Source organism: Diabrotica virgifera, chromosome 7 (genome assembly GCF_917563875.1).
Source record: "Diabrotica virgifera virgifera chromosome 7, PGI_DIABVI_V3a".
Classification (NCBI taxonomy): Eukaryota; Metazoa; Arthropoda; class Insecta; order Coleoptera; family Chrysomelidae; genus Diabrotica; species Diabrotica virgifera.
The window spans coordinates 238,074,479-238,100,020 of record NC_065449.1 but is presented as its reverse complement, the minus strand read 5'-3'; the positions used below and the strand labels follow the sequence as shown (position 1 = coordinate 238,100,020).

Here is a 25,542-nt window from a genome sequence, read left to right as displayed (position 1 = left end):
CTAAACCGCTTAGTTTTAGAAATATTGACGAAAAACCTAAAAAACTACGAATTTGCAGATTTCTCCCCCCTCTCCCCCCCAAACCCGACGCTCAAAATGGTGTGACTTTTTCTGAACATTATGTGGACCATATAGAACAATTTGGTGTTGGAGGATAACTTTCACTTTGGATGTCTGGGTTTGGGTCTAACTATACCATACTAACAATTAAAAGTAAAATAAAATATCAATGAATTGTTTAGTCCATGTTTCAATTTTATTGCAATAAATGAAGCTCAAGCTGAACAAATCAACGAACACAGAGGTATTTGAAATTTTAAGAGGGGTGCGACAGGGGTGTATTTTGTCTCCTGTGCTGTTCAACCTTTATATGGAGAATGTTTTTTCAGAGGCACTTGAAGGCACTGACTTTGGTATAAAGGTCAACGGGTACGCGATAAATAACATTCGTTGCGCCGATGACACCGCGACAATCACAGATACCGAACATGATTTTCAGTTGATGCTAAATAAAATAAATACCGCAGGAAAAACATATGGATTGAAGATAAATCTAAATAAACTAAATTTGGATAAACTAAATGCATGGCAATAAGAAAGGGCGCACTTTTAAGAGTACAACTGCAAGTAGGTAGATAATGCTCCAGTCCAGCAAGTCAAAAGATTCAAATATGTACTTGGGAATGATGGTGAATGACCAATGGGATCCTCAACAAGAAATAAAATGCCGTACCGATAATAACAAGACAAGCTTTTATTAAAGAGCCTAGCCGAGTAAGATGATAAAAAATGCCCCCAACTCGATTCTAATTCTACATAGGTCACCGTTTAGCACATATAGAGAAACTCACTTTCTAAAACTTTTAGCTCCCTAGGTGGTCACGTGACCCACCTAGAGCCTAATTAGGTTTTTTATGTTTTTATTTTTTATCTCAGCCGCATCGAGAGCTAACGAAAAACTTTAAATAGAAAAGTTGTAAGTTTCAAAAAAGTTCTGTTCGAAATTTTTTTTTAATTTTTGGCTTGAAATTTAAATTTTAGGACGATTTTAAAATTTTAAATGAGTATAAAAAAATAACTAAGACATTCGTTTTCACGAAAAAATTGATAACGTGTATTTTTGCATAATTTTCACCCTGAATTTTTTCAGATTTTTAAAATTGGTGAAACGTACTTTTAATAATAAAAAACCGCTTTTTTTTGTTTTTTTTTCGCTTTTTGATAAAATTTTATATATGGTGTTTAAAAAAGGTAACACCGTCACTAGGATAGATAAAAACTGAAAAACAATTTGGGTTTGCTTAATAAAAATTTTTTGTAATGCGATCCATTTTCAAGATACAGGGCGTTGAAGAAAACAAAATTTTACACATTTTTTTACGATTTTGCCGAAACTACTGGCAACATTGTAATCAAATTTGGCAGATTTTAAGAGCTAGTTATTGTGCATTTTTGACATACAATTAAGGCCATGGGTACATAATTCGCAAATAATTTACGGCTATCCCTACTTTTTCCGTCTTTACACGGCAAATTACGTGTAGTAAAATTCACACTGGTATGGATATGTAAACATTACTAGAATGTCATTCTACTTGAAAATGTCGTCATTAACTTAAAGAGATGACTTTGAATGTTCTTGGATAACTGTTATTTGTATAATTGCAAATTATTAATTCAGTTAATACCTAAATGTGATAATTTTTTCACTAACTATGTATTCAGTGATTGTAATAATTTATATGTACAACAAAACTAATACTCAATCGAGAAAAGAGGAAAAGTGTTAAAGTGATTTTTTAATAATATATTGTTACTATGGAACGCTTACAATTTTGAACATCTTTAACAACAAAATACTTGGATCACAGAATATATTATCCTGATGTATTCTCTGCTTGGATCTTCCACAAATAATACACAATAAATAACTTTTTATTAAGTTCACGTCTTAAATCAATTATTTATCTAATACACTATATATCAATATTATTTAATCAATAACTCAAAATATTCCCGATGCTATGTCAAATATTTAAAATTATTGTCACTGATTGTCAATGCCTGACTGACAATAGGGCTTTTCATTCACAGTCATTTGTTTCGAGCTTCTGTCATGTCGTATAATCCGTGTACCTATATCAATATTATACACAGATTATACAACATATGACAGAAGCTCGAAACAAATGACAATCGATGAAAAGCCCTATAGGCTGACAATTTCTATTCGACTGAGTGCGTTGTAAGACAAAGATAGATTTGGAAAATATTACCACGGACATGGTGTCCAATTTTTCGAATCCTGAAAAACTAATAAATACTTTTAAAAAATTTAAACGCAGAATGAAAGACCAAAATATTACCGAGGGCCGAAAGTCCCTTAGATTAAATAAAAAGTTTATTTTGGACCAGATAGTCGAAATTAAAAATTACACTAAATTTTCTCTTAGTTTTTCACTTCTGTAACTTATTAAAATAAACATTACAGAAGTTCTCAGGGACTTTCGGCCCTTACTAATAAAGTAATCTTTCATTGTGCGTTTAAATTTTTCAAAAATACTTATTAATTTTCTCAGGATTCGAAAAAATGAATCCCCATTTGAATAGCATTTCAGCCAAAAATACGTACCCATCCTCTTAAGAATGTTATATTCATCATTGGCGCGCATACGGGTAATGGTCTGAACTTTTTATAGAAAAAAAAAATAGTACGCCACTGACATATTTCAAATTAACAATCATTTTTGAATTCTTCGTTGCATTTGTGACAAAAAATCTATCTTACCTTTTTTTCATACGACGCGACGTGCCGTTTTCATTCAAAAAATAAAATAGCTTAATACTTCCAAAATATTGGAATTAAGTTTTTGCATGGATGTACGAGTTATACAGTATTTCTCATGATCATCTTTCAGTGCGTCACATTTTTTCGATTTCTTTCTAACGCATTAAATTGTATGTGACAGAAAAAAAGGCACGTCGGTGATTACATTTCGTCGGTGACATTTTTATAACATTTATTCTAGTTATTCTAGTTGTCGATAGATGGCGCCATAATAAAAAAATAATTTTTTTTTTTTTAGATATCTAATAATATTACAAATATAATCTGTATAATTTATAAGACTATACAAATCAAAGAAAATACCATTTTATAAATGCAAGAAACACATTTGATTTGTTTTTATTCCAAATTGAAAATAAAATGTGACAACTGTCAGATTTAACTAAAATGTCATGTTAGAATAAATGACATAAATGTGTATTATCATCACGGACTTACCCTTTTTCCTATCATTTGTTACGCACTGAAAAATGATCATGAAAAGGACAATATTACGAGTATAATGTGTATAGAAACTTGACATAGTAGTTCAAATACTTTGTAAGGGTTAAGATATTTTATTTCTTGCATAAAAATGGTGCCTCGTATGAAAAAATGGGAAGATAGATTTTTTGTCACAAATGGAACGAGGAATTAAAAAATGATTGTTAATTTGATATATGTCAGTGGCGTATTATCTTTTTTCTTTAAAAAGTTCAGACCATTAGCCGTATGCGCGCCAATGATGAATATAAAATTATTAATTGTATGTCAAAAAATACACAATAACTACCTCTTAAAACCTGTCAAATTTTATGACAATGTTGCCAGTAGTTTCGGCAAAATCATAAAAAATGTGTAAACTTTTGTTTTCTTCAACGCCCTATATCTTGGAAATGGATGGCATTACAAAAATTTTTTATTAAGCAAACCCCAATTGTTTTTCAGTTTTTTATCTATTCTAGTGACGGTGTTACCCTTTTTTAAACACCATGTGTAAAATTGTATCAAAAAGCAAAGAAAAAAACACAAAAAATGCGATTTTTTATTTTTAAAAGTACGTTTCACCAATTTTAAAAATCTGAAAAAATTCAGTGTGAAACATTATGCAAAAATAAATGTTATAATTTTTTTTTCGTGAAAACGAATGTCTTAGTTACTTTTTATACTCATTTAAAATTTTAAAATCGTCCTAAAATTACAATTTCCCGCCAAAAATTAAAAAAAAATTTCGGACAGAACTTTTTGAAACTTACAACTTTTTTATTTAAAGTTTTTCGCTAGCTCTCGATGCGGCTGAGATAAAAAATAAAAACATAAAAAGCCTAATTAGGCTCTAGGTGGGTCACGTGATCACCTAGGGGGCTAAAAATTTCAGAAAGTAAGTTTCTCTATACAGGGTGGGGCATTAGTGTGAGAAAGTCCAATTACTCGTTTGTCGTAAGAGATACGAAAAAAAGTTATTTAGATAAAAGTTGGGGCACTGATAGGACCATAATTTAAAAATATTTTCAAATATACAGGGGCGTGCGTATTGACAGGGTGACTCAAACTTATGTTTTTTTAAATGGAACACCCTGTATATTTTTACATTTTTGGATTCTCCTCGATGTTTCCATTCTTAAAATATATGGTTTTGTAACATTATATAAGGTAGTTTAAAAGATAATTACGTTTTTCTGTTAATTTCGTAGCAACATTTACACCCTGTAGAAATGTAGTGATTTGACATCAGATTTTTATTTTATGTTCGAACGATTTTTAATATAGTCTGCTATTGTTAAACATTAACAATATAGCGAAATGTTAAACTTTAGTATACAGGGTTGGTCGAAACTCGGAATGAGTATTTTCTGAGTTTTCTTAAATGGAACACCCTGTATTTTAGTATTTTATTGAAATGATATTTTATGGTAATTTTTTATTTCTTAAGCATTCCCTATACCTAAGTGCTTTAATTTGTAAGTTATTCGTGATTCTTTAAGCCAAACATTAATTGCAAGAAAAATTAGGTGAAATTTTATTAGGTGGCCGGGAAAATATTCAATCAAAAATAATTTTTCGAAAAAAAATACATCATAATCTAGCCTGATTCTTAATTCATTAATATTGGATGAGGTATCCAAATAAACTCGTAATTAAGATTGTTGGTGCGCAAAATATTAATAAAAACATACAATATTCTACCTAGTCGGCTATGACACTAAATTTCCTTAAAAATTTGACACTATACCATTTTTATAGTTCCACTTGCTTTGTTACCATTACTAATATGATTTTTTCTAATAAGCACCTGATTAATAAGATTTTTGTGCTAGTGGAGTATAACAAAAATGTGCTATTAGCAATAAGAACTTTTCATCAGAAATTCCCTGATAGACGACAACTAAGAAGAGCAACGTTTAAAAATATACTAGAACGGTTTCAACGGACTGGACACTTAGATTATGATAAATCTGATCGAACAAAAACTATTGTAAGTGAGGAAAACAGGAATTAAATGTAATCCTTAGTGTCACTGAGGATCTGCATATTAGTACAACTATTCTTACAATCTAAGTATCTAGTCTTTTGAAACCGTTTTAGTATACTTTCAAAAGTTTCTCTTTTTGGTTGTCGTCTATCAGGGAATTGCTGATGATAAATGTTTATTGCAAGTAGCTCATTTTTGTTATACTCTCCTAGCACAAAGCCATTTTAATCAGTTCCTCGTTAGAAAAATTATTATTAGTAATGGTAGCAAATCAACTGGAACTACATAAATAGTATAATGTCAAATTTTTAAGCAAATTTTGTGTCACCGCCAACTAGGCAGAATTTTGTATGCTTGATTAATATTTTAAGCACCAAAAACCTTAACTACGAATGTATTTGGATATCTCATCCAATATTAATAAATTAAGAATCAGGCTAGATTATTATGTATTTTTTTTTTCGAAAAATTATTTTTGATTGGATATTTTCACGGCCACCTAATAAAATTTCACGTAATTTTTGTTGCAATTAATGTTTGGCTTAAAGAATCACGAATAACTTACAAATTAAAGCACTTAGGTATAGGGAATGCTTAAGAAATAAAAAAGTAGCATAAAATATCATTTCATTAAAATACTAAAATACAGGGTGTTCCATTTAAGAAAACTCAGAAAATACTCATTCCGAGTTTCGACCAACCCTGTATACTAAAGTTTTCGCTATACTGTTAATGTTTAACAATAGTAGACTATATTAAAAATCGTTTGAACATAAAATCAAAATCTGATGTCAAATCACTACAATTCTACAGGGTGTAGATGTTGCTACAAAATTAACAAAAAAACGTAATTAACTTTTAAACTACCTCGTATAATATTACAAATCCGTATATTTTGAGAAAGTAAACATTGAGGAGAATCCAATATAGTAAAAATATACAGGGTGTTCCATTAAAAAAAACATTAGTTTGTGTCACCCTGTCAATACGGACACCCCTGTATATTTGACAATATTTTTAAATTATGGTACTATGTGTGCCCCAACTTTTAACTAAATAACTTTTTTTGTATCTCTTACGACAAACGAGTAATTGGACTTTGTCACACTAATGCCCCACCCTGTATGTGCTAAACGGTGACCTATATGGAATTCGAATCGAGTTGGGGGCATTTTTCATCATATTACCCGGCTAGGCCCTTTAAACCGCTACTTGTAACCGCAATATTTCCTTCAATCTCCGTTACAGAATGGTTAAGTGCTATGTATGGTCCATATTGTTATACGGCATGGATACATGGACTTTGAAAATATTTTTCATTAATAAGTTGGAGGCCTTCGAAACGTGGACCTTGCGAATAATGTTCCGCCTACCATGGACAGTTGCAGGGTGAGAAAGGAGGAAGTCTTAAGAGGAGCAAATACTGAGAGAGAATTGCTCAACTTGATCAAGGCACGAAAAATTGGATACCTGGGCCATATCGTGAGAGGGGAAAAATATGCAATCCCTCAACTAATCATCCAAGGAAAGATTGAGGGCAGGAAAGGAGTAGGTCGCAAACAAACGTTGTCCATTAGTATACCTACTCTTATATTCTTCGTACGCCTGTTGTGTCTTGTTTGACATGTAATTCAGATAAGCTTTTTCTGTTCCTTGCATTTTTCACCTCTTTACAGAACCACAGAATTTTTTCGTTGTACAGATCCAATAACATACAAATATATTCTTTTTAGAATCATCTGTTAAAGAACTTGTAAACCCTCCAAAAACACCATACGAAGTATTATGGAACAGTCAAATCGGTCACGACAAATACATAAAAACCCATAACGATTACAACCCCGGTGAGAAATTGCACAGAGGGTAAATATTATTTTTTAAATATTTTCAGAAAATATATCATATTATATGAGATTTATATATGTAACATATTTATGTCGTTAGTTTATATTTCAATAAGCAAAAAATTATAGAAATAAACTAGGTATTTAAGTACTTAATGTCTACTTTTTTAGTTTTTGTTTTAGAGTTTAAAGTTTTTGTTTCAAACAATGGAAAAGAGAACTGAAAATATAACATGTAGGTAATAATATTCTAATCTAATGAGCCCTAAATATCCATCCTTGGGTATAGGCCTCCTCTTCCTTCTTCCATTATATGCCTCTCTATATTGGCAATTTGCATCCATTTTGACCCAGCGTGTTTCTTAAGGTCATCAAATCTGATAGTCCTGTCGCCAGGGGGGTACAACGGCCTCCTTAATTCAGATGGACTTACCCAAGTTTTTTTTATGTATTTTGACCCGCAGAACACGAATTTTTTGGGTAACAGTTGATCCGGATGTCGATAAGATTGTTATAGACAAAGAACTTGAGGAATGACATAACAGCGATTTCTCGCAAAACAAAACATATTTTTGTATTTTTTGGGTCATTTTAAGCAAGAAATATTCCTACAAGTTTTTTCGTAGAATGCATAGTTTTCGAGATAACCGCGGTTGAACTTCCAAAAAATCGAAAAATTGCAATTTTTGAACCCGAATAACTTTTGATTAAAAAATAAAGTAGCAATTCTGCTTACCGCATTTGAAAGTTTAAGTCAAATTATATCGATTTTGATTATTTGTATTGCTAAAAATTAATTTTTTTACTGCTGAACAAAGCTATAAACACATCGTGTTTCCCGTGCCTAATACATGCGTTTTAACGCATGCTACGTAGAAATTGCCTCGCTTGCACTTGTAGCTACTCTACCTACTCGTTAGATTTTAAATGAGAAATCATTGAAAACATCACTCACGCACTAGGTGTTTATAGCTTTGTTTACCAATACAGTAGAGCGTCGATTATCCGAGCTAATTGGGGGACATGGGTGTTCGGAAAACCGATTTGTTCGGATAATCGAACTATATTGAGATTGTCAAACATATTTATCCACAAGTGAATAAAAACCATATTTATATAACTGTATATTTTGTTTATACCTTGATAATGACAAATAGCAATTAAAATCCATAAGGAAAAATTTCCTGTAACTGGCTGTATACCATTAATTACAAAAATTGAAGAAAAAACTTCTATGTAAAAGGTATATTTATTTAAAACCCCAATAAAGGGCTACATTAAAAGACAGAACGTTTTCGCTCTAAAGAGAGCATCATCAGTGTTCTAAGCAAGCTCTACATGCTAAGCCATACACGTGTTAAAACCCTTAAAATTGTATATTATACCCTGGCGATGGGTGAAATTTAAACAATATATACCTCAAAGCATGATATGACTATACCACGTGTATGTGGGTGGTTGAGCTTTAGAGCGAAAACGTTCTGTCTTTTAATGTAGCCCTTTATTGTGGTTTTAAATAAATATACCTTTTACACAGAAGATTTTCTTCAATTTTTTTAAATAGCAATTAAACAGAAAAGTGCAGTCTTTGCAACAACATATTTTTGGATACACAATTGAAGAAAATTGAAGATATTTTAAGCGTTAATTACTAACGCTTGCTCAGTACTCGAGTGCGGGGCGCGGGAGTCGGGAGTGCGGATAACCGGTCGGTCGGTTGATCGACGTTCGGATAATCGACGCTCTAGTGTAAAATAATAAATTTTTAGCAATGAAAATAATCAAAACCGATATAATTTGACTTAAACTTTCAAATGCGATAAGCAGAATTGCTACTTTATTTTTTAATCAAAAGTTATTCGGGTTCAAAAATTGCAATTTTTCGATTTTTTGAAAGTTCAACCGGAGTTATCTCGAAAACTATGGATCCTACGAAAAAACTTGTCAGAACATGTTTTGCCTAGAATGACCCAAAAAATACAAAAAGATGTTTTGTTTTGCGAGAAATCACTGTTATGTAATTCCTCAAGTTCTTTGTCTATAACAATCTTATCGACATCCGGATCAACTGTTACCCAAAAAATTCGTATTCTACGGGTCAAAATAAATAAAAAAAAACTTGGGTAAGTCCATCTGAATTAAGGAGGCCGTTGTAGCCCCCCTGGCGACAGGACTATGACTATCACATTTGTATTAATTTGTGGTAATGGTACTAATTGGTACTAACATTATTGACCACGATGTACCAGCAGATACCTTTTTTCATATGCCTTTCAAGAGTTGGGGTTCTATCATTTCTTTCGTCTACACTTGGATTATGTTTAACTATCTCTTTTTAGCTTAGTTTCTTCCATAAAGTTTTCTGTGTATTTCCCCAATTTTGATATTTTCTAGCGTTTTTCTTTTCTTCAGTAGAATGGCCAGCACAACAAAAATTTTTGGTTTCAAGATGAAACACCTCACCACTGCTATCGACACTTAGCGATTTTTTGAATGTGAATTTTCCAAATCGATGGATTGGACGTAGAGGATTCATAAAGTGCCTATGCTCGTTCTCCGGACCTCAATCCGTTACATTTTTTTCTTAGGAGTTCTCTAAAATCCCGTGTTCAGATTTACATTAGACGACCAACATGCTTGCAGGATTTCAAACAAAGAATTAAACCTTCAACATTTTTTTGCAGAATTGAAAAGAAAAACCTTTTAGTTATATTAATATTAGATTTCTATTCTAAACTTGCGTGCATAGAAATCGGCCCACTTAAAAATTTGGTCATTTTTGATGTCTCGAATTTCCTAAACCTTTTGTTTGATTTAAGTGATTTTTATAACATGTTATAGCCTTACACTGTTACTAATAAACCAAGTATAAAAGTTATACTGAGAATAAATCAAATATAGGCAAAATCACTACCAATAAACATGGAATAACTTCGGTATAGGTTATACTTGGTATAAGAATTTAGTCCAAGTTTATACCGACCCACACCGCTTATATAATATAATAGTATGTACTAGTTTGGTCAGGGTTTTTTTTGCCGATTATGACGATATTAATTTCATGCTTTTATGTGTATTTAATGTTTTTACGTTTTTACATAGTGCGTTAAATTGTTTAAATTTGTTAGTACCTGTTTGTATATCTTTTCATTGTAATTTATAATATTTATCTATTAAATTTTGTCCAAGTTTTATAATGTACGTACTCTTTTGACTTGTCAAAAACAAAAGAAATTTTGTATATTTGATTCAATAAATTCTATTCTATTCTATTCTATTCACCCTTGTTTAAGTCTGGTATAACCTATTTTATGAATGTCCAAAGTCATCAGAGACAAAAATTTATTATTTTTTGATTTGTTTTTTGAGTAGACATATAATAAAAAAATGTGTTTAGGTATTGCGGCTAACGAGGAAGTTGATAACTTAATTAACATCATGTAAAATACACGAAAAAGGAAAATTTCCAAAGAAAGCATAAATTCCTTTTCAAAGAATGCAGAATAAAAATCCGGTTTCATAAAGATGATGTAAGGTTTTTAGAAAAATTATTAGGTGATTCACTTATTGTGAACAAGCGGAGGTTTATCCTCCAATCTACAAGAAAAATAAGGTCTTTATTTTCTATAATATGTAGAAAATCTCTCACAATATTCTTCACAATATGCTGATATTAACATATTTACATTAATTCCAATTTTCTTCACTTTCCCATTTAATGCAACGTTCTCTTTTATTTGAAGCCGTTTTATGAAATACTCAAACTCAACATACAACATACGAAATAACGATTTATTAAAATATAGCAGAAAATACAAAGTACGAAAAATGACGGAATTTGGCTTGTCAGTTATGGAGAAAAGTCAAAATTGACATATTTCACCCAATATATCGTTGTTTTATGCAATTGTGTAGAAGATTGCGCCGTTGCCAAACTATTATTTCGGAATAAAGTGGGCTACTTATAACTAACTTATACCGAGTTTATTGGTTACAAATTATTTTCGTATTATATCTACCTTATACTAAGGATAACTATTCTAGATATAAATACGGAATAACCTTAGAATACGAGTGTTTTATTAGTAAGGCAGTTATTCTTTAACAATATCGCTGTGATAATATTGTTGCTAAACAAGTAAGTTGCCATTGTATACCAGATGTACGAATCAGTAGGTACGAACTGTGTTTTTTTCTCAAAGTTCGCATCACCATGTGCAATATTCTAGCATTTATAAAATACTGAAATTAAAACCCAACTATAGCCTCATTTTTTTTACATTCTGTTTTTTTATTCATTCGCTTATGTTGGATAATAAAAAAGTTAGGTACTTTAACAACTAGCCATGTTCTTAATCAGTACAGGGTGTTTCTAAATAAGTGCGACAAACTTTAAGGGATAATTCTGCATGAAAAAATAATGACAGTTTGATTTATAATCGTATGTCTACAAATACTTCGTTTCCGGTTTACGGGATGTTGAATTTTTTCTTACAAACTGACGATTTATTTATTGCTATAAAACCGATTGAGATATGCAAATGAAATTTGGTGGGTTTTAAGACGTGGTTATTGCACATTTTTTGACATACCATTAAGAATTTTATACTCACCATTGGCGTGCATACGGGTAATATAATCGGTAATATTACAACACCTCTTATCTCGGAAACGAAGCATTTGCGAACATACGATTATAAAGCAAACTGTCATTATTTTTTCATGCAGAATAACCCCTTAAAGTTTGTCATACTTATTTAAAAACACCCTGTATTGATGAAAAACATAGTTAGTTGTTAAAGTACCTAACTTTTTTATGGTCCAACATAAGCGAATGAATCAAAAAACAGAATGTTCAGAAAACATAATGCTACAGTTGGGTTTTATTTCACTATTTTATAAATGCTAGAATATTCCACAGAGTGATGCGAACTTTGAGAAAAAAACACAGTTTGATTCGTACACCCGGTATGCAGGCCCGCCGAGAGGGGGGTACAGCCGGTACATTTTACCGGGGCCCGGCGTTGACCAGACCAAAGACGTAATTCTTCTTGTTTTTTTGCTCCTCACTTTATGTGCATAATGCGTTTAGTTAATACTCAGCTATATTTAATATGATTTTTACCTCTATTTTGAAATAGGGCCTAGTATTGAGGCGACTGATAATTATTTTGAGCCCGACGCAATATTTCGCTGTGAAATATTTAATATTATCATAGATTGTATAATAAGCAACTTAACCAGAAGATTTAATGCAGCAATAATTGAAATTCATTCGCTATTTAACATATTATGGACATTCTAAGATGAAGATAACGACAATATAAAGAAAAAAATTATATATTGAGCGAGTTTATAAAGAAGACGATAGAGCGATATACAAAGAGAATATTTGTGAATCTCAACTTTCTTCAATAGATTTACTTAATAAAATTAAACATCCCAAATTGGAATCATTATTTCCTAACGTCATTATAGCGCCAAGAATATTTTGCACATTACCGGTGGAAGTTGCAAAAAGGAAAAAGATCCTTTAGTTTTCTTTCTCGCATAAAAATGCTATGAGATCTAAAATAAAAGAGGATCAGTTAACTGGCCTAGCAACTTTGTGTATTGAGAATGATTTGGTAAAATCATGGGATTTTTCGAAAATTATAGACATCTTTGCCAATAAAAAAACTCGAAAAGCACCGGTATTGTAAATATTTTCACTATTATAAAAATATAATCAAAATTTAATAAAAGTTATATTTGAAATGTTTCTTATTATTTATTATTGGTAATTTTATTTCCATAAAAATTAAACAATTTTTTTCGCTCTTCACTTTTTGCCGGGGACCCGCTCTTCATTTCTTACCGGGGCCCGCTCATCCCTCCCAGCGGCCCTGCCGGTATGCAATGAAAATATACCTGTTTAGCAACAATATTAATACAGCGGTATTGTTAAAGAATAAGGATATAACATATTAAAAAATTGCTTAAATGGGACAACGGGTTTAGGAAATTCGAGACATAAAAAATGACCAAATTTTTAAGTGGGCCGATTTCTAGGCACGCAAGTTTATTTAATTATGCTAATCAATTATTTTCAGTTACGTGTCGCCGCCGTTTGATGAAAAAGCGTGCTTCGGAAAAAAGACCTGGTACGACTATCGAGGAGTTTGGGTAAAATGTTGCTGCCAGTGGCATATCCAAAAACCAATTACTTCAGTTAATAAAATACAAGCTGATCATCTGGAAAGAGTCAAACCAGTTGTTGGAAAACCTCTTACTCCGTAAGAAAAATACAAACAATACCTAAATATCTTTGTAATTTGATAAGGCAGCGTTTCTCAACGTTTTACCATTTGCGACCCAATTTTCCATAATTATTTTCCCCGCGCCCCCCCCTTTTCGTTCAATAACAATATATCTATGCAATAATAATATACTTTGAGCAGCATGAAACCTAATAAATTAAAAAGACATAGGGAAACGCTTCATAGTGAGTACATTAACAAACCCCGAGAATTCTTCGAGTTAAAATTAAAAAGACGTGAAAAGCAAAAATTATTTTTAATAAAAACTTTGACTGTGAAGGAAATAGCTTGCTTCTTATAAAGTCTCATATTAAATAGACAGATCTAAAAAGCCTAACACTATTGGTGAAGATCTTATATTGCCAACTGCAATTAAGATTGTAAAAAATGTGTTTGGAGTTAATTTTGCCAAAAAATTGGAATTTATACCTCTATCAAATGATACTGTTTTCGATTCAGCTTGATGAGGCAACAGTAGCAATAAAGATGCTCATTTTATTGCCTACGTTCGATTTTGTGATGGCAGATCAGTAGAAGAACTACTTTTCTGCAAACCAATAGAATTGATAGCAATGGCGCTTGCATTATTTGCTGTCTTAAATGATTATATAAATGAAGCAAAAATAGAGTGGAAGAATTGCGTCGGAATATACACCGATGCGATGGTCCGATAGTGCTCGTGCAATGTCCGGTAAGTCTACACCCGGTTGTGAAACAAAAGTCTCCAATGTGTATATGGACACATTGTATGATCCACAGAGAAGCTCTGGCTTGAATATTGTGCTAACTAAGGTTGTAATAATAGTTAATTAGATACATAAAAATGAGACCTTTGAAAACTAGAATCTTTTCTGTATTTTGCAAAGACAGGGATGCGGTACATTCAGCATTATTATTTTATTGTGATGCAAGATGGTTATCACGTGGGAAATTTTTACAACGTGTTTTGAATTAAGACATGGAATCGCCATTTTTCTAGAAGAAGAAAAGGGACCGGAAGCCAAGATGTTTCACGATGGTTTTTTTTTGATGAAATTGAGTTTACCTTGTTGACATATTCGAGAAACTAAATATTTTGAACTTACGTACAACTTCAAGGGGCCAATACACATATATTTGATACGAATGGTAAAGTTAACGCTTTCTGTAGAAAATTGAAATTGTGGAGCAGAAATTTAAAGCAAAAAAACCTAGAAATATTTGCAAACGTGGATAAATGTTTTAAAACTTACCAGGTTGAAGAATAACACGTGAAAGTTGTTTTTGTAACAATTAAAAATCATTCAGCAATGCTGACAAAAAATTTTAAAAGATACTTTTTGCCGACGACCAATTAATACGTGCCTAATAGTTATGAGTGGGTCAGGAATCCGTTTCAAATTATTCCCGAAGGGCTCTCTACTGCAGAAGAAGAAACCTTCATAGACTTCACGACAAATGCCGAAATCAAGAAACAGTTTAATAATAAATCTCTCTTTTAATTTTGGGTAGGGGTAAATGATGAGTTTTCTGCACTGAAAACCAGAGCGTTCCGTATACTAATACCGTTTTTACCATCCTACCTTTGCGAAACAGGATTTTCCGCGATATCTGCTATCTTAAAGACCAAATATAGATCGCAGCTAAATATAGAGAAAGAACTGAGAGCGTCTATTTCTAATATTACACCCTGTTTCGATAAGCTTTGCTCTGCAAAACAGGTCCAAGGAAGTTACGAATTTACATTAAACTATGTATAGCTCCTTATCAGTGTTCATGTGTATTTTATTTTTTATTTTGTCAGAATTTTGTTTTGCTTTGATTTTAGTAAATTAGTCAATGTTTTTGGTGTTTTTTTATATTTTCACGCCCCCCCCCCCATTGCTAAAAGCGCGCCCCCCTAGTGGGGCGCACCCCACAGGTTGAGAATCACTGTGATAAGGTATAAAGTAAAGTCTTCTCTCTATTGATACATTTAGGTACATCTTCTGTTTGGTCTACACAAAATACTGCGAACCTAAACAATTTCTGTTTATACCAATCCTTCCAAGCCATCTACTTAGTTGCTTGAAGGACTGATAGAGGAAAGTAACCGAATATGGAATAGTGCCCTAATATGGAATTCCTTGATTTCTCCGAAAATATAAGTTGGAAGCGCACTACAAAGACCATCCTCTATTTCAGTCGCTCTCTTTATTATCGTATTCACACCTCTATGTCAGATGCGCGAACGATACGTGTCTGACAGGCGCGTTTTGTTTTATCGTCTCGCAGAAAATTTCAAAGGTAAATATATTCAACGAGTATTATTGGTTATTATGCATGAATACAGACTTGTTATGCTATTGCGTATATCAATAGTACCTTTATTTTGATATTTTATGACCTTCTGTAATTAAAACATTACGACTTGAAAAAATGTTGATACTAGTTTGAACTAATGTACAAATCCAAATATGGACAGTCGTTGGTGCCTAATTATGGAATAGTGGATTAAGTGTAAGTGGGCTCATTATGATTGTGCTGGTCCAGAGTTTCATACATGAATCTGTGATGTCTGCAAATGAATTAAGCTACTTCTTTATTTTTCACAATTTTCTTATTTAAATTTATTTGATCTCAGATGTTTATGTCTATTTTTGTTATTGATATGTTGGTTTATGCCTATATTCTATATTTATATGGGTACCTATTCCATATTTGGTTAGTCATTTGGGATTTTGTTTTTTTATTCGATTTTTTTTGTTAATTAAGATATTTAATAGAAGGCTTTTTAATTACTATATAAAATGTATGACTGATGTGTCATAACATTAAATTGTTTTCATTTCTATAAAGGTATTATTTTATATCCCCAAAACAAAATGGTATTCCATAATTGGCGACCTTCCTCTATCTTTTCTTTGGCTTTTGCTTGGATTAGCAGGCGAAAAATTTTTTAAAGTGCCCAATAATACCAAAGTATTTCGATGTTGCAACATCCAGTGTTTTAATGTTGCTGTAAGCTTGCAGCTTCTCCTCTTCTTTTTTCTGCCTTGCTTCTTTCTTCTTCATATTTTTTGCGCCTCTCTCGTATTTTCATTGGGTACCTACCTATGGAAGTGTACTACATGTATAGTTCATTTATTTTGTCTATTGCTTGTTTAAATACTTTATTAAACCAAAGCTTTTTTCTTTGATGTTTTTTAATTCCCATCACTCTTTTAGCCATGTTATCCTCTTAATCTTATTCCATTCTTCTGGTATTTATTCCTCCCTCTGTTCTCTTCTAAGAGTGCTCTATTCAATTCTTCTCACAATCGTTTTTCTAGTTCTGTATTATTCAAGTTGCCCAAGTTTTATTTTTCGGTCTTTGTGTGTCTGTTCTTCTCCTGTCTCTTTATGTGGCATCTAAATTTTATTTGTAATAGAAAGTGGTCCGAGTCGCATACTGCTCTCCTACTAGATCCTCCTCATCCTCCTAGATATCTTATCTATTATGCCTATTCTCTTTTTTCTATTAACACATCATGATCTATAATAATTATATATTCTTTTTAATTTAAAATTTTTAGAAACCATAATATTGATTGTGTTCCAAAGAACCATGCTTTCGGCAAGCGATATATCAGAGATAAATATGGAGTAGAAGATTTGCTTAAAGACCCAAATTTGGAGCCATGTTTGTTTAAAAGGGACTTTTACGTCTTAATGCATATGTGGAATAAGTTAAGATCGAATATGAAAGAACTGGTTAGACAAGGGGCCTTTAATTTCTCAGAGTTCTACAAGAGACTACTGTATTTCGATAAGGTAAACACTATAGTTTTCGATGTTTTTCATTAAAATGTTTATTTTTCTTTTTTGGTTTTTTTTACATACGCTGTGAAATGTTTCCACAAATGTACCACAAGAGGCGAAAATCGATTCTTTGTTAACTGCATTGGGATCATTGGTAGAACACAGAAGGGAAAAATAGGGGAAATTTCCCTTGCCACAAGCAAGGTCAAAAATTAAAGAAAAAAAATATTGAAACAAAAATCTATTATATATAATATAATAGATTTAATATAGATATAATATAAATATATATCTTTTATGTAGTTTTTGTTCTTTTTATGAATGTTTGTTGGTGTTTCGTTGGAAGTTCCCCCCACCCCTCCCAACACCAAGGAAAACCATTTATTATCTCAAAACCTTACAATAGATTCAACAATATTCACATCATTATTAAAATTCAGGGAAGATGTAGTAGATGAATATGTAATGTCGTATTTTGTATTGGCTCTCTTCACCTCTTATGCATATTAATTAAAATGTAGAATGCCAATAATTCTTTCTTTGTTGTGTTAGCACGGCACAAAATTCCGCCACTAAAAATTTTTGATTAAGTTTGACAATTTATAACTTTTTCATTTGTATTCCGATTTTCAAGATTTTTGCATCAGTTAGTATGTACATGTGTTGACATCGTTTATTATTACTCTAGTAATAAGCAATTTGACATAATTTATTATTATTCTGGTAATAAACAATTTTTGCTTAGATGGCATTATACTGGGTGAATAGAAGCGTTGTATTTTCTCCTTGTAACTTTAAAAAATTTTGCGAAAAAATCGAAGAGCGGATTTTGTTTGATACTCCTTTTGTATTATCCCAGAGGCATCCCTAAGATTTGGGATTTTGTAATAAAACCAAAAAAGTTAAAAAGTTTTAATGATAATTTTTAAAAGATAGTATATACCATATACCAGTAGTACCCTACTCGTATATATACCCTTGACCTAACTTTATTTCACCATATAGTTCAAGATTAATATTTTAACAATTCCCGTTCATTTTTATTTATATTGAATTTAATTCTTATCTTGTTCACTCATTTTTAATAGATCATGTTAAAAAAAATGTTAATTAGCTCTATTAGCAGGATTTATAAGCTATAGTAGGAAATAACCTAACCCTGGAAGATCACACCTATTTTTTTTACATAAACCTCACACATGGGTGTCAGATACCCAATGATTTTTTGTGAAGAAATAAAAAAAAAGTAAATATTTTATGATTTCCAGAGACTCTCTAATCACTATTGAATACATACAAATAATTAAATCAATAAATTTATTTTCCCTCTCTTAATTGTAGTAACACAAAAGAACAAAATATTAAAAATACCTAAAAATAATTAAAACACATTTTCTAAAAAACCGGAAACATAATTCAAAATATTTTAATTTAATTTAACAACAAAATGGTCTTTCTAACTAAAATATAACACCTTTTGATTATAGAACTCATATTCATTCTTAGCCAGGTATTTCAGTTTCACTCATTTTAGTACCTACACTCATAAGACAGTGTGGCTCTATGCTCCATGCATTATGCTTTATAGCAAGCCGAGCATGCACGCTTAGCTTTTCCATCTTTGCCTTTGCAGAAATAACACCTAGTTTTCTTTACTAAATTTGTGGGATGTTGTGTTGTTAGGTCATTAACTTGAACGCACACTTGATCGCAAACCTCACACATGGGTGCTACATACCCTAGCCTGTATTCAATAAATTCTCGTGATTGGAAATATTGCTCAAATGAGACCGCAACTACACACCCGTCCTTGGCAGACTAGAGACTGAATTTACATAAAGCAGCATTACCATTGAAATGCAGCTGCACAAGCTACATGCAGTTAAGTGTTGCGATGGGTATCTCACACCCAAGTGTGAGCTTCCAGGGTTAAGAATAATAAACAAAACTGCAATAGACTCATGCAAATTTAAAATGTTCTAACCTTTTGATTTTTAAACGATCTACATATTAGAAACTATACTACAATCACAATAAAGATGCACTAGAAATACACAAGGAGCACCCCCCAAATCATAATTTACAAAGTTTATAAATTGTAAATCATGATTCAGAAGTGCCTCGTTACATTCAACATGTATTAGTTTGTTAATTTCTAGTGCATCTTTATTGTAATTTTAGTATAAATGAAACATCAAAATTTTAATTATTCACAAATGTATTTATTTAAATAAAAAAATGTTATACAGTACAAAAAAATGGAATTAATAATACATTCAAAAATCAGTCTTGAAATTAAAGAACATTTGATGTAATATATTTTAAATAATATTAACCTACTATTTAAGCTGATTTCTGTTCAACCTGCGGTTTTTCTGCTGGCTTAATTGGCTTCCCAGTTTGAATAATCGGAATGGTTCTATGACTGGAAGATTTCTGTCCAATGGTAGGAGCTGTAATACTTAAGACTCCATCAGACGACAATTTGGAATCTACCTTTTCTATATCGCAATTTTCTGGCAACTTATACTTTCTAACAAAATGCCTGTAAATTCCACCATGCTCATCTTGCTTCTCTTCATGTTCGGCTTCAATAGTAATGGACCTGTCACCATTTACCTTTACAGTAATTTCTTCCGGTTTGAAATGCTGTACATCGAAATTGGCTTGGAATTTGTGTTCATCAATTGTAACAGATGATCTGGATTGATTCAATAATTTAGAATTCTGTCTCATTACCTCTGTATCTCCTCTATCTTGTTCTGGGCCAAATAACGCCTGGGCTAAGGCAATGGAATTCAGGACGTCATGGGTGATGTCTTCAACAAAATTTCGATTGGGCACAGCAACTTGACGACGAGGGCAATGAGGGGCCCACTGGTTTTCACGAAACACTACAGGAATAAATGCCATTTTGGATAATTGTACACTTCAAAATAATTTAATAACACTGAACTTTTTTATTTAACGAATAGTTTACAACACCGTTGTTACTAGTTTACTAATAATTATTAAACTTATACCACCGGTATTTATACAAACTTGTTTTGAAAGTAGAAATGTCAAGAATTTACTAGAATTTTGTTTGGAACTCCTGCTGATTGGTTGACGTATTGAACGATATTCGCGAATTATCTGTTGGTGTTTTCGAGAACAATGACGAATTTGAACGATTAATCGAATGTTTCGAATTATGGGTGGCCTATATCAAAGGATGTTAGTTAAAATAACTAAATTTTTTCATAACTATGTATTTTACTTATTTTATGTGAGTAAAAAACCGAATAATTATCTAAAAATTACATAATAAAAATGTGTCTTCAAGGAATAAAGACAAGACCACGTTTATATTTTTATACAAGAAAACGAAGCATTTATACAACCAAAAAAATACTTTTCGCTATTTTTAACTGGAATATCTAGGAGAAGTCATTAGAAAAGGCGTACCATCTCGTGGGTATCGAAATTTTTAGTGAGTTCCGTTTTTCATTAACATTTAAGAAAAAAAGCAACGTTTTTCATTTGTTTTAATGTTATGAAAAAACTACGCATTGTAGATGAAAATGACGACTTTCTTGAAAATACTTATTCTTTAAAATGAAATTTTCTAAACTAAAAAATGTTTATAAACAAAAAAGTTATTGCAAATTAAACCCAAAATACCCATTTTTCAATTGTTTATCATCAATAAAATAAACAATAAAAATATTTCAAACATATTTCACAATATGAGTTTTTATGTAGTTACTATAATATGTGCAAAAGATGGGCCCGATCGATCGAGTAGTTTTTAAACATTATTATTTATTTGTTTATCCAATTTAAAAAAAAAAGACTATTTTCAAACGTGCGCACAGGTGCTTGGTCAATATTTAAAAGGGCTTTTTTAGTCTCATTATTTTCCTAAGGTCTCGTATTTTCATGTTAAAAAAAAGAATGTGTGTGCACTTTGTACGCACGTAAGAAGTTATACCTACTTCTATTATATGATTTCAACGAAATAAATATACTTTCGAACAGTTTATTTATATTTTATTTAAAGATTAAACTAATTTTTACTTAGTACTTTCCAAAAATTTTTATTAAAACAATACAAAAAAAAATAGAAAACACCCGGATTCGAACCGGGGACCTCTTGATCTCCAGTCGAACGCTCTACCACTGAGCTATACACCTTTTGTTTGTGCGGGTGCAGACTACAAGATTTTTTAGACATAGTGTCAAATAGACCAAGTGAAGTATAAAAATACTTTAAATATTACTTTTTATCTTATTCCCGAGGTAGACAAATCCAAAGATACAAAAATTATAATAAAATATATTTACTAAAAACACTAATATATTCTTTCCACGCCTATTTTGGACTGATACATACATTACTTAAAATATTTAGCAACGAACTCCATACTGTCTGTGTGCGCATGCGCGCAGAATAATAAAAATTCACTCCCAATCACGCCTACAGAAGTATAACTTCAAAAATATATTCATTTACAACAATTTTCAAAACAAAAAACAAAACAAAAATCAGAATTTTTATAACAGTTATCAGACTTACGGTAACATCCCTAATAGCACACGACGTCCTTTGGACGTCCAAAATAGGTCCATTTTTGGTCCTTACGTCCATGGACTATAAACGGACGTCCTTTGGACGTCCCATTTTGGACGTCCTTCGGAAGGAATAAATATGGACGTCCTTTGGACGTCCGACGTTGGACGTCCTTAGGACGGAATAAATATGGACGTCCTTTGGACGTCCGACGTTGAACGTCCTTTGGACGTCCATACTGGACGAAATACGGACGTTTTATGAACGCTTATATATTATATTGGACACATTATACCAATTACGGGATCAAATAGCAAAATAATTCAATAAAATATTAACTTACGCGTTAACTTTACGTTAATGAAATACAGTCAAACCTGTCAGTAACGGCCACTAAAATGAAAGAACTATTGGCCGATATAGAAAGGTGGCCGTTATTGCCAGTTTTTGTAGTCTAGATATACAGTAAAACTTGTGTTACTGGCCACCTGATAAAATCGGCCACCTGTACTAACGGCCAGTTTAAATATTCCCCAAACCAATTATATCTAGACTACAAAAACTGGCAATACCGGTCACCTTTCTATATCGGCCAATAGCTTTTTCATTTTTAGTGGCCGTTACTGACAGGTTTTACTGTAATTGGTTTGGGGAATTTTTAAACTGACCGTTAGTACAGGTGGCCGGTGTTTGCAGGGGGCCGGTAACACAGGTTTTACTGTAGTTTAAATCGAAAAGATTAAATCTTAATTCAAAATTGTATATACAATTATTACAATTATAAACAAACTATATAGTTTAATATCCAAAAAATGTTTTTGATTTTATGTAATGTAATGAAAATCTTATTTGTAAATTATTGGTTACAATGTTTAACAATAGGAAATATTCAAGAATAAATAAAATAAAAGTTTAATCCTAACAACACAAAACATTCCAGGAATGTAGGTACTACCGTTCTATTCCGTGAACATCTATCTGATTAAATTATGGGTGGAAAGTTACCACAAGATATTCTATGAACATAGTACAATGTCTTCCTGGAGGGGTAAAATTTTCCATTACAAGATTTTAAGAGAGGCCATTTATTGTACTGTTCAATTTGCGTTCATTTTCAAATTTGCCGCGCGAGTATCTATGTAGCGTCTCGTGGTCATTGGTCATCACATTTCATTTTCATAACATAACCGATAACCTAAAAATTTAGTAAAGTAAAAATTTTGATTGGAAAAAAGTGCATCGATAAGGGGGTGTGGGAAATGGAAATTAGTGGCTTTTTTGCTGTACTGTCTGCTAGTTTTTGCTCTGGGCTCTGGCTAGATCTCTTGTTTAAACAATTTTGTAAGTATTATAAAATCCGTTTTCAATTTTCTTTATTCTTTATGAATCGAATCATTTATACATGCATATTATTACCTGTAAATAGGTACCTATTTCTTTTGATTTTTAATTGTAAAGAATAGAAAAATTACCGTTCATTTTAATTTTTTTTAGAATCAGCTGAAAGTGGCCTACAAAAAAAAACCAAGAAGGAAATGTATAGCCTTGTGGCTATGAAAGGCAAAAGAGAGATATAAAAAGTGTATTGGCTAGTTGGAAGAAAGTCCACATTGTCCATGCATAATAAGTTATTACTTTATCAACAAATATCAAGAAGATAGCAGGGTCACGAGCATCAACTTCATAAGTTCAAGAATATCGAGGAAATCCAGCTCCTCGATACTACTGGGCAAACTAGAAGATTGAAGAGGACAAATCCTTTTGAACTAGTTTGAGTGATAGGTGATAGTGAAAAACGGAGCATAGTGCTTGTGTGCTGTGCCTGTGTATGTTAGAATAATAGTGCACGATCTTGTTAGATTAGATAAGAGACGCTATGGGGTAAGCTCTTCATTTTAAGAAACAGTAGTAATTTAGGTTAAATTAAAATTGCTCATTGGTCAGTTATGACCAGATTGTTTTTTTATGTTTGGCAAAAAGGACTTAAGTCAGAATTGCACATTGATAATGTTTTGATGATTTCTGGACCAGAAAAAAACTGTTGTAGATGTAAACTGTATGTACAGTAGAATGTACAGTACTGTAGAAATCATCAAAACATTATCGATGTGAAATTCTGACTTAAGCCCTTTTTCCCAAACATCAGAGAATTGTAATGTACAATAATTCTCCTATCTGCTTTTTCATGAATTTTGTAGGAGACGAAAAACCATTTTTAGGATCATCTGCTTTCACATGTAAATTTTGACATGTTTTGTAGTAAATAGATAGTTGAATTTACTACAAAACATGTCAAAAAATATATGAAAACAGGAGGTGACTATAAAAAAAGTTTTTAGTCTCTCTTACAAAACTCATGAAAAAACAAATTGGAGGTATGTCACATCAGTGACTAAGAATGTCTAAAAAATATACTTTGATGTCCCAAGAACCAAATATAACCTACAGTCCATCTAATTTACTTACTGTTCCACGTCATTATCTACGCCAGAGATCTAAGTTGACATAGTTGCCAAAGTATAAAAAGATCCTGAATCCATTTTAAATCAAATATGTCACATAATTATTGTAAACGTGGATTATACAACAAAACAAATTAATATTCAATGTAAATAAGTAAAAACTTAAGAAATAGAGAACAAGAATTAAGTTATAATCTTTTAAGATTTGCAGTGCAAGAGTTTTTGCACTGCATTGTTAATAATTAAAAAACGGCTCCGAACTCTTGGCAAAAAGCCGGTAGGTTTCTTTGTATAAGTATGTCTACAATAACAACTAAAAAAGTTGTCAAATACCTCGATTATTCCAAGTCGTTATAAAATTAGGTGAAATTTATATTTTTATAGTAGAGGATCTTTTTATAGTAAAGTAAATAATAAAAACAGTAAATATAATAAATAAAACAGATACTTATAGTAAAGAATATAAACAAATATGAAGTGTCATCACCGTAACTGTCAAATAAATGTTACCAATTTATTCTAAAATGTCACCTTCGTTCGATTACAGTTACAGTGTGATCCGAACAAATCTGCTTCATAAAAACGCTTTATAATCCATTTATACAAATTAAATGAAACATATTATTGTGTATTTCTTTAGGTTAACATTAATAGAAATCTTCAAATATTATTTCTACGCGTATATAATAAAATATGTCTAGTGGCTGTAATTCCAGTGTACTCGGCAAAGTGATTCTAAAAAAGAACACACCTACCGCCTAAATATTTCGTGTTGGTATCATGCGACCTCACAGGCTACGACGTGGATGACGCGCAACAGTTAGTAAATTAGACGAAGTATGTAGATATATACAGGGTGTAACAAAAATACAGGTCATAAATTTAATCACATATTCTGGGACCAAAAATAGTTTGATTGGACCTAACTTACCTTAGTACAAATGTGCACACAAGAAAAGTTACAGCCCTTTGAAGTTATATATATATAATAGCACCAAGGGTCTTAGAGGCCCATGGCTTGAAAAGTTTGTTTTTTTTCTTCATTTTCACGTTTCTTTATGTACTGAGATCTTCTCTGGCTTGATATGTGATTTTTCTGCATTCCTTCCTGTTATTCATTTTTCTTTTCTGACCCTGTAGCACCATTCTTTCCAAATCTTTTTCGACCTCTTGCTTCCATCTATTTTTCGGCCTTCCTCTTCTCTTTCTTGAAGCTGTAGTGTAGTTTAGTACCATTTTTGGAGTCCTCGTGTTTGGCATCCTTTCAATGTGACCTCGCCATCTAAGTCTCTGTGCCTTTATCACTCATTTGAAGTTACAAGATGA

General features: G+C 31.7%; 2 protein-coding genes across 2 annotated transcripts in view; one reads left to right on the top strand and one right to left on the bottom strand.

The window, feature by feature from the left end:
- Nucleotides 1–25,542, top strand: part of LOC114328339 (EF-hand domain-containing family member B-like) — a 56,189-nt gene that overhangs the window by 9,839 nt on the left and 20,808 nt on the right. The window contains exons 4-6 of the mRNA XM_050656357.1: nt 7,034–7,163; nt 13,237–13,419; nt 16,977–17,214. Coding sequence (XP_050512314.1) covers nt 7,034–7,163; nt 13,237–13,419; nt 16,977–17,214 — 551 coding nt within the window. The remainder of the gene's footprint in view (nt 1–7,033; nt 7,164–13,236; nt 13,420–16,976; nt 17,215–25,542) is intronic.
- Nucleotides 19,403–20,296, bottom strand: LOC114327890 (alpha-crystallin B chain). Its single transcript, XM_028276609.2, has one exon. It carries the CDS (start codon nt 20,113–20,115, stop codon nt 19,546–19,548), a length of 570 nt encoding a protein of 189 aa, XP_028132410.1. The 5' UTR covers nt 20,116–20,296; the 3' UTR covers nt 19,403–19,545.

Coding starts and splice junctions, on each gene's coding strand:
- LOC114327890 (XM_028276609.2), bottom strand. CDS start 20,115: ATGGCATTTATTCCTGTAGTGTTTCGTGAAAACCAGTGGGCCCCTCAT.